Genomic DNA, 14,340 nt, shown 5'->3' with positions numbered 1-14,340 from the left:
CAAAGAAGTGCAAGCACACGTGAGGCTCCTTCAGTCTCACGGGTGTTACACAAATGCTGAAATTCATGTGTGCTGCAGGTCTCTGGTATAATGAACATTCAGAAAGACTGCAGAGGTCAAACCTCAGGGCAGGGGAGCTCACACAGATCTCAGAGATAAGATGTGCAGTGTAGAAGAGTGCTTTCTTAGCATTTCAAACCTTTCTCACTCCTATATCAGGGCCAAATCAAAACCAGCCAGGGAGACAGAGGGACTGAATATACAGCCCAGCAGTTAGGGTATTTGTTGCAATACAATTTAAATACAGACAAGAGGATAAAGTGCCTGAGATGCAGTTTCTACTGGCCAGCAGCTGCATGGTTCAGGCATTGCCCCAGCTGAGAGCAAGGACTTGCACCACCATGCTCTTGTGAGTGCTACAACTCCTGGGATATTGATTATTCTGTTGGCTTTGTCCTCACTAAAAAGTTTTTGTTGTTTTGGGTGGTTTTTTTTGACAGATTGGGGTTTTTTTCCTTTAAGATGAAAACTTCTCTGTCAAAAAATTCCCAACCAGCTCTCTCACTAAGACAATCAGCAACTCAAATCAAAAGAACTGAGATAACCCTAAACCTTAGGACTGAATTGCCTTAATTATATATTACACTTGATAGAGCAATCAGAGTTGCTTTGATTTGGGTTATGAATAGATAAGATCTGTGCAAAAGATTTAAAAAGTCACTCTGTGTCTCTTTTTTTTTAATTGACATTTCCTTGACATGTTCATGTAAAGTATCATATTCTCTTCCTGGCATGACGGAACTCCGTGTTGCTCAGAGTTTTATCACTGCAATGGCAAATATCCCTCTGTTTTTAGAGGAAGAAATGAAGAAAAAAAATTGTCAGCAAAGAAAAGGAAAAAATTGATTTAGAGTATTGGTTTTGGTTTAGGCTTTCTCAACAGACCTTTACCTTGAAGCTGAAGTTCCTGCTTTCCTTTTTGTCCTTGATACAGAAATAAAAATCTATTAGAATACAAAATATTTATCTTAGCTTTTCAAATCAAATTTAAATTTTTTGTTTTCAAATACATTACTTTCTTTCAAAACAGCTTCAGTCAGATCCTATGATTTGACTACAAAAGGATTTGAGAATGCCTCTGTTCAACTGGGAGTATAAGATTAAAGCCCTTTATGAGAGGATGGTAGGTTCAAGGTGACAATGCATCATGATTTTATACCAAACACAAGTAGCATTAAGAATTATCTCTAGGTCACAGTACTGGCTAATAGTCTGAAAAACATCACTTTGTGAAACAAACCCAGGTTTAGTTACAGAAACCTCAAAAAAAGAAAAAAAAAAAAGATAGCAATAAGAGCATGTTCACCTGACAGCAGCCACTGCCTTCAAAATGTATTTCTGACTCTGAGCTGTGGTATTTACAGGCCAGGTTTTCAAAACTGGTCTCTGTTATTGCCTGTGTCCAGTTTGCAGATGGAGTTCAGCACATAACATAGTTCTGGGCTTCGCCCTCCCTCCCTCTTGTATAATCTGGGTGCTCATGGTTTCCATGCTCAGAATTTATGTGGCTCAAGACTAAAGTTTGTCATTTGGCACCCAGGACTCACTGATGCATGGTATGCTCAGTGTGTAAAATTACGTCAATGTAATATTGCTTTATAACTGAGCAAAAAAAAAAAAAAAAAGAGGCACAGCAAGATCATAAAAGATGACGTTAGGCAAGTTCAGGCTGATGATAACATAAATTTGTATCAGTGCAAGCAATTAAAAACTAAGGACTTTGCCAAAGGATGTGGTGAATTCTCCTTCCCTTATCATTTTAAGTATAAACTGGATATCTTTCTGAAAGATTCTCTTGATTTCAGCCACAAGTTACTGGGTTTGATGTAGGAAGTATTGAGTGAAATTCTACAATCGGTGTTAAAAAGGAAGTTAGGTAATACACTAGATTATTATAGTGGTCTCTTCTGACCTCAGAATCTCTCTAGAATCTATCTATACATTCAGAACTAATTTATTAAAAGCCTGGCTGGCTGTTGTGTGCAATGAGGTATTGCAATACTTCAAGGGTTCTGTGAAAAAGGACCATTGCCAACATTGCTGACTGCAGTCAGCATTTTCTGAAGATCATAGGAAGTGAAAATACAAAATAAGCATCCTTCTGATTCATGTGCATTCCCCAAAATGCTTGCTTCCAAGTATTTTTCATTATCCAGCAACTGCACACCTTAAAATTTGAAATAAAATATTAAAAATTAATATCTTCCACTAGGTTATGATACTTCTTCTCTGTCACACAAAATAGATGTCTAGGAAATATTACTTTGCTTCTGCACGCTAAGTAGAGATGCATCTCTGCCTGTGAAGATCTTGTCTATAAAAGTCTATTTGCCTAGGAGCACTGCCTAATCTGAAAATACTCAAAGAATCAGCCAATTAGAAAGCTATCAGTATTAAAAATTTAAATTTTCATTCAGTTCAAAGATAAAAAAAATTATAACTAAAGACTCCAAGGCCTGATATCAAGACACAGTTTGTCAAGCACTTTTAGACAGATCTAGGTCTAGTGTTAACACAATACAATCAGGCAGTCTGCTGCTTGCTGCTGAGTTTGGTACCACACTCATAGGTCGACTTCTGTAACTTTCATATTTTGCTAATAAATGGGAAGTACAGTGCTGTACAGTACAGCTCTGTACTGTAACCTTCTGTGAAGACCTTGAGAGGACTCCTCATAGAAACTTATTTTCTACCCCCAGAGACAAATAGATCTTAGAGATGTCTGTGGTTTACCAGGGCACCCATTCTGGGATTGTGTTTGGTGGCACAGTTATCCTGGAAGTGTGAAACCAGCCCTTCTGTTTTCCCTCCCCAGCCCACAAAAAGGAGCGTTACGCCTGTGTTGAGCTGTGCTGCTCTTCTGACTCAGCTAAGTGGAAACAAAGGAAACACACTGTATGGAAAAACCTTTTAAAATTCAGACTTTTCTCCCATTCTGTACAAAATCTAGAGCTGGCGCTAAAGGACAGAGTTTAGGTTTAGACTTTGCAACAGCAGAATATGCCCCTTTGGCATCTGATATGATTTTTTTCGATTGGTGGCTATGTGAGACTGTAGCTAAAGAAACGTGAGCAGTTCTCTCCATATGTTGAATGGCATTCAAGATCCACATGAGCATTCGTTTTTACCTTAGACATTCATCAAGAATGTGCTGGCAAACATCGCATGCACAAAAAATGCTGGAAAAGCTGATCAGGGATTTCTATTGTTCAGTATGCTTTAACTGTTCTTTGCTGTAGTTCTTTTAATTAAAGGCTGTTACTTTGGCATCAGGGTGCTCCAATTTTACCAGAAATCGTGACACTAAATATACCATATATATGATAAGGACACAATCTAAAATGTATTAGCTCAGTGGTTGCATCCTTAAATGCCTACAAGTTACAATATGTCAGAAAATCTGGGTTAAAAGGGTTCCAGAACTGAAGCCTAGTCAAAGGGAAACAGCAAGAGAGCTTTATTTTACTGCCTGCTCTGACAGGTCACTGGATTTTGATTATGCAGTGAGATATGCTATTCATCCCCTTGATAATGAAAGGTGGGTGGCTGGCTGGAAAGAAAAGGCATGCAAGACGGCTTTTGGTCATTGTCTGCGCTATTTCTAGTAATCCTCCTTGCTGTCTAACTCATGTGTTCAGGAAGGATTTGGGCCCGTGGGGTAAATGGAATTGAAACCTCTCAAGAGGAAAAAACGATAAGGAAACAATGTGTACTTGCCAGCATCTTTAGAAGAAGACGTTTAACAAAAGCAGCAGCCTGTATTTGGTGTGAGGTTACTGCGTCGTGGGCTGTGTTGCTCCCACTGCTGCCTTGCAACGCCAGTTGAAGACAATAGGACTGTTGTGGCTCTCCCAGCTCCTTGCTGAAACTTTACCAGCTGGATCCAAATACTGCCGATCAAATATCATAATAATGCAAATCACTCACCATTTAATAAATATACATGGTATTTATAGGCAGATAAACCCTTAACCACATTTCAGTTACGATCTAGTGTGGACCAGGAGAACACGTGTGGTATAACCAGGAGAGAGATCAGCTGCTCTGTAGCATACCTTTTATCCTTTTTAATTTTTTTTTTTTTCAGATCTGCAGAGCACCAAGTCAAATTTCCAGATGCTCCTTCCCAGAATTAGTCTTGCATCTCAAAACTTCTGCAGCAGAGGATATTACCATGAAATCCACAGCATACAAGTTAATTCAAGAGAAATATAACAGTGAAGTTAAATTAACATTGTGGCCACAACTGCTTCTTTGGTAATGGCAGCCTACCATAGGGGCAAGGCAAGGTAGTTCCCTGCTCTGCTTTCCACCCACCTTCTTGTTGGAGCAGAGTTGTCCTCGTCTTTATGGACAGTGAGCTACCAGCTTTGAGCCAAAGCTTCTGAGGAGCAATTATGATGGTTACGTTGTCACCGTGTGATGGCACAGAACTTTGTATCTACCCTCACACAATTACGAAAAAAGACACCTCAGTTGTCCACCTACAGACAGACACTGCTAAGTTGTGCAAGTGTTTATAAGTGAGAAAGATGTGGGTCAGCTAAGGTACAAATGTTTTCCTTGTATGTAAGGATTAAACGTGCTTCAGGCTCACGCTCCCCATGGTCTTGCACCCTCCACCTTCACTCAACACCTTTGCAAGTGGGCTGCACTGGTTTCACTGGGTTATACTTGTTCTGCAGTGCCAGTGCCAGAGGCAAAACATTGGGATGTGCTTCCACCATGGCAGCATGTGGAGTTCTGTTTGCCATTTGTATTTATCTGCCCAAATCTTCTCAATCAGTTTTACAGTTGTTTAGCTCCAATCATTGTGGATTGTGACACTTAATATCAAATACTCTTTCCAACATTCCCACATTAATAAACACAAACAGTGAATCCTCTCTCTGTTGTAATGAAGATTTCTGGCATCATTTAAAAGTGCATATTATTATGCCAGTATTAAGAACTGGTACAGTTCAATGCAATGCTGGAATATATATCCAAAAACTAATTTACTTGAGTCGTAATGTTGGGATTATCCTTCTGTCTTTCATGATGGATGCGTCATTTGGAGAATGTTTAATGTTTTCTTGTCAATGAGTGTTAACTCAAATGAATTATTCCAATCTGTTTACTTTGTCCCTTTCTAACAAACTCAAATCATAATTAAAAAGAAGGAAAAAAAAGAAATGCAAACAGCATTGAAAACCTAGTATGACAACATTGTGTAGATATTTCTACTCTTAAGTCATGTCAATAAGCAATTTACCAATAGGAGAACTCTCAATGGGAGACCAACAGATGAAATTATTGTAGCACAGAGCCTTGGACAAAGTTTTTTTCTTGCCCATGTAATTGCATGCAGCCATCCTTGTGTGAAATCCCCCATCAGATTACAGGGCTTGTTGTATGTAAATTGAAGACTAAATGCTTGGTAGCACCTTTCAGCTCTGCAATGCTGGAAATTAGTTTTTTAATAGGAAATTAGATTAGTAATATTTTAGTCAACAAAAATGCGTAAAATTTCTGCATAAAGATGAGAAAACTATTCATGCAAACTGACTTTAAAAAAGAAGAATGAACAATTGTAAAATTCTGTATACTACTATTCATGAAAATTTCTGTGTATTATTTTTTAAACAAAGAATGGAATATTCAAACACAAATTATTTCTACTCCACTGGCTGTAGTATTAACAGCTTTTGGGTAGCAGCAGGTTGCATAATTTACTGGCTTCTATTTTTAACATGATTTTATACAGTTCTCAAGGTAAGGAACAATATGTGGAAAATTACAACAAACTCAATCCCGATTATGAAATAGACTTTTTTGAACCATCAACAAGGCATTAAAACAAGACATTGCCATTTCCAGTCCCTTTAATGCTGCAGCTGATTACATTAACCTTCACTGAGTTTCAGAAGCTAAAGTGAGAAAAGACTTCTTAAACTTCCTCTGCAAAGGCAAAAGTAGTTCCTCTAGCATAACTTTACCTTCCTTTTTAGTCCATACCCCAGAAAACAATGGATCAGGCATTAACAAATTATCATTAATATTATTTATAAACATTTATTAAAATGTTTCTTGCAGTTTGTGCTGGACCACAGAGCAGAGCCTGAATGTACAGTGACAAAACCAAGGAAGATGTGTCACGGACAGCAACCAACAGGTGGTTGGAAGAATTAAGAAAAACATAACATCATCATTAGACACAAAGTTTTAGGCAAACACATTCCTCTTCCTAAGACGTTACTGGCTTTTCATAAGCTGGCTACAGCTGAAATATTACAAAACTTTGTGTTTTCCCCTAAGGAAGACACAAAAATGTGATTGGTACCCAGAACAGTCTCAGACTTCAGCAAATTGTAAGTGGGAATCAAAATTATATTGCTGGAGCAGTGAAACTAATGTCTTCTCCAGCTTGCTGAACATGAAGGTGATAGCTGTTCAGGGCTTCTGGCAGAAGGCTGCAACTCCTTGAAATCTCTTAATTCCTCTAGATAGTTCTTCAGCTTCAAACAGTGGCCGTGGGAATGTATTTCCTATGTCCAGGAGGAAGAGATCTCTCTCTCTCCCTCCACTAAAGCTTTAAAGAAGCAGTCCCTCAGTTAAATGAAGAGAGAAATACAACTGCTGAAGGTAGCAAGTCCACAGCTATTATTGGTTCCAGCAATATGCTCTGTAATTACAAATGAGAATATCACTAGGACTAGGAATACATCTGAAATGGGACAGTCATGCACCTGTTGCAAAAATCCATATAAACTGACTTTTAAAACATTGCCTTCACACTGAATGCCCCCCCACCAAAAAATAAGAAATATTTACTAGCTCTTACTGTCAACAGCAGTATTCTGTTCTATATAGGATAAAAATTAAACACAGCTCCTAGTCCCCTAGTCCCAAGGACTGACAATCTAAACACATCCCAGGGAAACCCACAGAAGAAATAACAGAGGGACAGTAAAGTTGTTTTACTTGTTGCATTGTTAATTCATGACTTACAGGCTGCACACTAGAGTGAGTCTCTAGGACGGTCATGAGTTTTGCACTGAGGTTACTGCCAGCTTTTTATGCTTTGGGGTCATAAAGGAGAAAAAAGTCAACTAACTACCAGCGGTTGTAATGGTGACAATAGTGGAAGGGAAGTGGAGAATCCTTCTGCTCCTGTTTTAGTCTTCTCCCTCCTCATTTCTTTCCTTATTTTCCTAAGCCAAAGATTACTCCAACAAACAAGCAGATTTAAATCGGATAACTGCAGCTATTATCACCCGTGGCCATCATCCCTTCCTCTCTGACAGATGTCACTGCAGTTTTCAGCTCAATGTGTGAATGCAAGCCCATTCCAGACCCTAGTAGCTGTAAAATGTGCAGCCGAAAACAGCATTTCGGGAGCCAACTTGCGAGGGAAGAGGGTCCTGGCACCCTTTGGAAAGGCACAAGCAGCTTCCTCTTCCATCCAGTCACCTTTAAATGACAAGTCACATCTGTCTGAGCTCTGAAGCCATCAGCCATTCAGACAGAGTGATACATCTAAGGAATTACTATTTTTTCACAGTGGATAGCATGCAGTGGGCATAAATATTTTCAAAACTTTCCTTAACTTTTATTTTTCTTTTCTCTCCAAAGCTCTTGGGTTTGATGTTTTTCTTCATCTCAGACAGTATTCTGCACAGTCCCTACTACTGCCTGGGAAGTGTGCACTGCAAACAGAATAGAAATCAAAGCCGTATTCTTTAGTCTGCTTTTTGTGTAATCCCAACTCAAGCTTCCAGTCTCAGTTTTTAGAATGTGATTAAAGTGTAAATTATAAAAGATAACATTACTCCCAAGGACAGAAAAAGTATTAAAATAAGTTTGCAAAGCAAAGAGAGAAATATCAATCACTGGCATGAGGCAGCCTAGGATAAGAATGAATTGCATGTCTTTTAGAGAACCAAATAAATGCGAAAGAATTAATCAGCAAATGTAAAATAGAGTGTGAAGCTGATACAAAATAGAAGAGATGTACAAGAGGGCATGAAACAATAACCATGTGCATCAAATCATCAGCGGGTTTCTGCACAGATGGAAAAAAGCTTGCAAGAAATGCTACAAGACATTTTGAAGAGGGTTTCAATGCACACACACACACAACCTACTTTCCCGATGTCAGTTCCCCCATCCTGGATTCCTGACCCTCACTCTTCCTCTGCCAATTTACAGTTGTACTTTAAATTGAGTCTGGAAGGCCAGGGTGTGGTGACACACCAGGAGCATAAAAAATGGATGAGGTTTTTTCTGCATTTCCATTCCTGACAGTTTCCTCACAACTCGTATGGACTGGACTTAGTACTCTGGAGAGAAAGATGTAGAAACAGTCAGGCACAGAAAATAGAATTAGGAAACATTTTGAAAATATACTTGCAAGCCAGGAGACGCAATAGCCAAATTCACTTTAAGTCTCAACAATGCAAGTTCAAAGGTTTGAATTACCCAAGAATATCCTGTGTTTAGTCAACACTGCTAATCTGGCACATCTCTTCCTTGTCTGGCCAAGGTTTCTTCCCTTCTCAACATACCCAGCACAGATAAACGCAATGTTACAGATGCTCAGAGCGAACGTGAGCGAAACATCAGCACAGCTTTGAAAGGCCGGCCATATATCTACAGTCATGATGGGTTTAAATTTTGTTTTGTTGTTCTTCCTGCTGTTTGCCAGCAATAAATGGCAATTGTACTTTCTGATCATGTTCAGCTGGGCTCTACGCCATTTTTTGCTGTTTTTGATGGCAGAGTTCTCAAAGACATATATTAAACTATCTGGCCCATGCAATAACTCACTAGGGCTGCACTCTTGTTTCCAAGGAGGCCCTGCAAGGAGAGGGGAAGGAGGTTATTTTAGAAAGGCAGCAGTCTTCTGCATTAGTAATATTAAACTTTCCCATGGAATTTCAATAGCATTAACAAATTATTTTGATAAAAAACCAGCAGGCTTTGCAGATGTTTTTTTAGGGTTTCAACAGAGAAAAATGTGCAAGATTTACACCCACTCCTCGATGTTGTAAGCTCCCTTACAGTCTGTTCTGTGACCATTCTTATATACACTAGTGTTACAGAGTTAATCTCGTAATGGTAATGTGTCCACAAACAAATTATTGCAGTAATCTAGTTAGCTCAATTAACTTTTGAATCTATTCACTATGCAGAACTAAAGGTCATTTTCTACTAAAATATCTCCCTCCCACTTCCTTATCACCCTTTGCAACTTATGGGAGTTAATATTAGAAATCCTGTCTACGCTATGTCAGGAAGAAGGCAGGATGACGAAGCCAGAAAAAGACCTTATTCTTTACTAACGTAACACAGACATGACCCAAAGAGAACATCTGCCTTCTTTCATGAACACATCTAATTATGGCAAATTGTTAACACCTTGAAGAGGAGTTTCATAGAAGGGTAAACTTTAACATATGCCATCCTCACATGTAAAACATCCCGTACTTCATACTTTTCCAAACATATGCCCTTTTTCCTACAACAGTTTATCAAAGACCTTATTTTGCAAAGGACTTCAACCTGTTTTCCATTCCTGTGGACACATTTTTTTAGTACTTGCAATTATTTGCCTGTCTAAATAATTCCATAGAAACATCAAACTATGTAATCCGGGAATGCAGTCAGGAGATGAGACAGCAAGGCCTGCAAAACTGCAAATGCAATTGTTTCCCCACTGACAACTGCAAGCCACTACGATTTAGGTCCTTTGCAAAATCACGCCTTTAGTTTATTTGGGCACCAAAGGCTGCCTGTCCAACTTGCAGCTCCTGCTACTCTTCCCCTTGAGATCCCACACTAAAGTAATAGTGAATAATTTGACACTATTATCACCATGGCAACAGCCTGATGTCATGCATATACAGAATTATGATTGACAGTTCTCCAGTATCCAACAAAAGGAGGAATGAGGGGAAGAGGGAGAAAAACAGACACGGCTTCAATACTAATGGGGGAAACAGAGTATCACTGGCACTGTAAATATTGCTGTATTCATAAATCTGCCTTCTCACATTTTTCACCAAGTCAATATTCCTGTGAAGGGCTCTCATCAGAGCCCAAAACACACACTTGATGTAGAGGGGGCTTCATCACATGTGTCTGAATTTGGCCAGAGCACAGCGGGTGCCCCTCCTGCCAGCGCTCTCCCTGGGGAGACAACTCCGTGCTATGGCCCAAAAGATCTTTGCCACAGCGGTTATTCTTAAGAATGCACCTTTTAAATGTCACGGGTATGGCCTAAAATAACATAAGACATCAGACTGAGTGTTTTTTCCCTCTGAGAACAGTCTTCAGGTGTTCAGCTGAGCTGTAAATCTTTTTCTTTTTTTTTCCTTTTTTTTTTTTTTTTCCCCAATGTTTATAAACGTTCACAGAAAGACACACGCAAACCATTAGGAACAGGATAAGATAACATCTGAGAAGTATTTTTTAAACTCCAGGTCTGCAGCAGTTCTCACAAGGGTCTACAGGCAATACCAAGACGAGGATGGAAACAGCCTTTTATTCCAAATTTCATATGTACACGGAAAGCTGTTTTACACAGTTTTGCAAATTCTGCGTAAAAGAGCTATTGTCATCCAATGTCACTGTGCTTACACTAGTAACAACTTTAAACATGGAGTACATTATTAACAACAAAAATCATTAACAAACAGGCATAAAAGACACAGATATGTGTGCTGATATTTCACATATATTCTAGAAACAAGTTGGCGCAAAAATAAAATGTGCCAGTAAAAAAAAATAGGCATTTTTTTTGAAATCACACAATACATGATTTTCTTTCTCACTTTCTTGCTTTCCTTTTTGTACACGATATGCTGAGATCCATTCTCAAGCCTTTTCACATCAGGATTTGCAGGCACTTCAGCGACCCAGCTATATTTTTTACAATACACGAAGTTCAGAACAACAAACATAAAAACAGCTGCTGCAAAAGAAATTCTCATATCCCATATGCACATTCAATTACTCACTGCTAGAGCAATCTTTTTTGCTTTAGTTATTTTTGGATACTGACATGTTTTCAGGATGATGTGTAACAGTTTGTCTCCACTTATCTCCCTTTCATATACTTCAAGGTTTATTTTTAATATAGCATCACGATGCAACAATACAGTATACGGAAGCACAAGGCAATTGTCCACAAAGATTCACTAACTGCAAAAAGAAGAAAATATTTTCTTTTCAGTTTTTTGATCCAAAGAAAAACTTTGATTTCTTCTGCTCTTTCTTTAAACTATCTCCAAAATTTGACCAAAGAAAGATAACTGTGTATCAGATGACCGTCCCTAGTTCCCACCCTAGACACAGTTGTCATATGACCAAATTCATTCAGAGGTAAAGCAGAACCCAGTTCTGTGTTTGTTCATAATTGCCCATCTTTAATAAAATAGTAAAATATACTTATCAAAGGCTTGGCTGTGACTGTATAAATAGACTCTCTCCACTTATTTCATTTCTAATGGACTGTGTATTAAGATTATAAGGCAATTGTAACCGGATTCTCAGGATAACTGAAAGCTTAATATTGTTTTCCTCATGAGTCAGGATAAAGGCTTCTTTAACAAGCTCAGAGTGGGGAGGGAGCGAGAGAAAAAGAGTGCTTATGTGCATAATAGGAGAAGGATAGTTTTTCAGCATATAGACTCTTAAATATTGATCAACAAAGACTGGTAATGACTCCACCATAAAACATCTTAGAACTGCGACTGTGATCCAGAGTAGAGCTAAGCCTTATCCACTCAAGAGTGATATGTAACCCTCCTTCTGACCCGAAAGAAATAAAAAAGGACATGTCAATGCTTCCTTCAACCTCAAATTCATTAAATTTATACCATAAAGCTGCATGTTGGTGTAATAAGTCACTGCAAAGTAAAACACAGTACAACAAATCCTAGTAATAAGCCATCGACAACTACTCGACTGGGCTACAGGAGTCGGTATGCAGGGGCAGGGTTGCTCCCTTCCGCTATGATTGTCAAATGGTGGAACATCCTTCCATGAATTCAACACTTGAGACAGAACGGCAAAGACATAAGGCCCACCAATGCTTTGCCTGTATTTTTAAAGGCACTGAAACAGACAACGGATATACTCCTTAGTACCATCAGTTTAAAAAGTTTTCAAAATATGAGTCTTTATATGAAAATGTTCCTTATTGCATGACAAGTTGATCTTCATTTTCTTCACCTCAAGAATAAAACGGTCTTCCCTTTTCTGGTGTTTGCAATCTGTTCAGCCTGGCAACCTGAGACGGTGAAGGCGGTACATCTTGCCTGAAAGGACCTTTAGGAGGGGTATAATTAGGGTCCTGGATTTTCTTATACGAGTCATAGTTGCTAGGCCCTTCAGAAGAAGTTTTTTTTTTCAGTTGTTGTTCTTTCCTCCTCTGCTCTTGACGGAGCAGTTCTTGTGTTTCTAGCATTACCCTGGCATTGAAGCCATGTCCCCCCATATAGCCATTCCTCGATCCCTGGTAGCTGGAATATCTGGGATTTTCCTTCGCAGTCTGGAACCCTTCGCCAGGGGAATAGCTCTGCTCCCAGGAGTCCTGAGATACAGAACTGGCATTTTTTCTGCTTTGCCTGGAAAGAAAAATGGAAGAGGCTTTTAAGACAAATGTTTTGGTTCCCCTTCTACTGTTATTCACAACAATCCTTGGAAAGGAGCGTGATTCTGCAATGCCATCAGGTTTCCCTCACCTATAGTATTCTCAAGAAGTCATGTTTTCCTCTGCCCCAGAGAGGCATCTTGCCTCTTTTCTTGGGAGAAGATTTCTTATAGAGTTGAACTGTATTTCTAGGCCTCTCCAGAATGAATAAGCCATGAAAACCCACCCAGTGCTACAACAACTATCATGTTCATATGAAAAAAGTGCTAGAATTCAGTTGCAGACTAGGACAGACCATACACATTGCTGTGCTTCCCAAGAAACCAGATAACAGCCAGCACTTGTAGAATCACTCATAAAAGATTTGAATCTAGTCTCACACTTGATTAAAAATGCAACAGCCAGATCTTTAAAACACTTGCTCAAACACTGCACAAGTCACAAGATGAAGCTCATTATTGATAGGTAGTTGCACAGATGAGAATTTCTTCCTCCCATTTACAGAACTAAAGAATTTTGAGCTATCAGGACTGTTTCCCAGTTTACTATAGCTTTTATTAAAGAAAAGGCAGAGATAACCTTTCTTGCTCATTTTTTTTTGCTCCACAGGGTAGATAAATAAATCAAATACATACAGGAATTATAAATTCTTATCTCTTTTCACAATAAATCATCACATTATTTTGAAGACTGATTATGGTTTTGAAATAGCTTTAATTTACTATCAAGCCGCTAGATGCTTTTATGAATTTAAAATAAGATTGGTGATGATAAAGTCAAACAATTTTGTGCTGCAGTAAAAGTTACCCACTTCGAGATTAAAATTAGTGTACGAGAATCAAGTAGTAAAACAAAACATATTGCGACATTAATCAATAAGAAAATAATTTAGTTGTTTATATATAGCTTGGTTTTTCATGTCAACACAAATGACTCAATGTGGCCTCATCCAATGAATATGTAGCAGAGAGACAAGAGACCCGCAGAATTCTTCTACCATTAGTAAAAGTAACAAGTCGCCTAACGTTTTTGCAATCTTCCTTCCTCACATATAAATTGAAAATTACTATACCCACCTTATTTCATAATAGATTTTGAGACCTCTGGATCAAAATTGTTATTCAGGATGAATGTAAATTATTACAGCAAAAATTACAACATAAAGTAAGTTCTTTGGCAAATTTTTATAGCTGTTCTTGATATTCACATATCCAACTTTGCCAAAGAAAAGACAATTCTGAGCCATGTTTTATCACTCCCTGGAAAAAGAGCAAATTGAACGAACCTCTGTAGGCTACGAAACTGTCAGGTTTCTGATCTAGGCTAAGATAAATTTTAAGTACTAGAAAATTAACTTGGATTTAGACATTGCTTTTACGGTTTCACGTGGGATGAGGATGACTAGTTGAACTGATTTAATTTACTGACTGTTTTCTGGTACTTTTTCAAAATTAGTTGGCACACTTTCACTGTCTTTCTGGGAAGATCCTTTAAAATTGACTCAGGAGTTTATTTGCCTTCAGTACTAACAATTTAAATGTAAAAAGGGGAAAAAAAATGAGGCCCCGAGAGACTACACAAGATGAAAAGCAACAAAGCTCAAGAATGAAGCCAGTGCACAAACTCTAATCATTGCAAAGCCA

The 14,340-nt window shown here is 38.5% G+C and overlaps 1 protein-coding gene across 25 annotated transcripts in view; it reads right to left on the bottom strand.

Annotated features, from left to right (window-relative positions):
- Positions 1-10,571: 10,571 nt before the first annotated feature.
- The window catches only part of PARD3 (par-3 family cell polarity regulator), a 454,313-nt gene continuing 450,544 nt past the window's right edge, over positions 10,572-14,340 (bottom strand). For all 25 annotated transcript variants that reach the window (XM_005504176.4, XM_065055083.1, XM_065055084.1 and 22 more), the window contains one exon: positions 10,572-12,671. In XM_005504176.4, the coding sequence (XP_005504233.2) occupies positions 12,278-12,671 (394 nt within the window). In that variant the 3' untranslated portion in view covers positions 10,572-12,277. The remainder of the gene's footprint in view (positions 12,672-14,340) is intronic.

This window comes from Columba livia, chromosome 2 (genome assembly GCF_036013475.1).
Source record: "Columba livia isolate bColLiv1 breed racing homer chromosome 2, bColLiv1.pat.W.v2, whole genome shotgun sequence".
Taxonomy (NCBI): Eukaryota; Metazoa; Chordata; class Aves; order Columbiformes; family Columbidae; genus Columba; species Columba livia.
The sequence above is the reverse complement of the archived record's forward strand: the minus strand, read 5'-3'. Positions and strand labels throughout refer to the sequence as shown.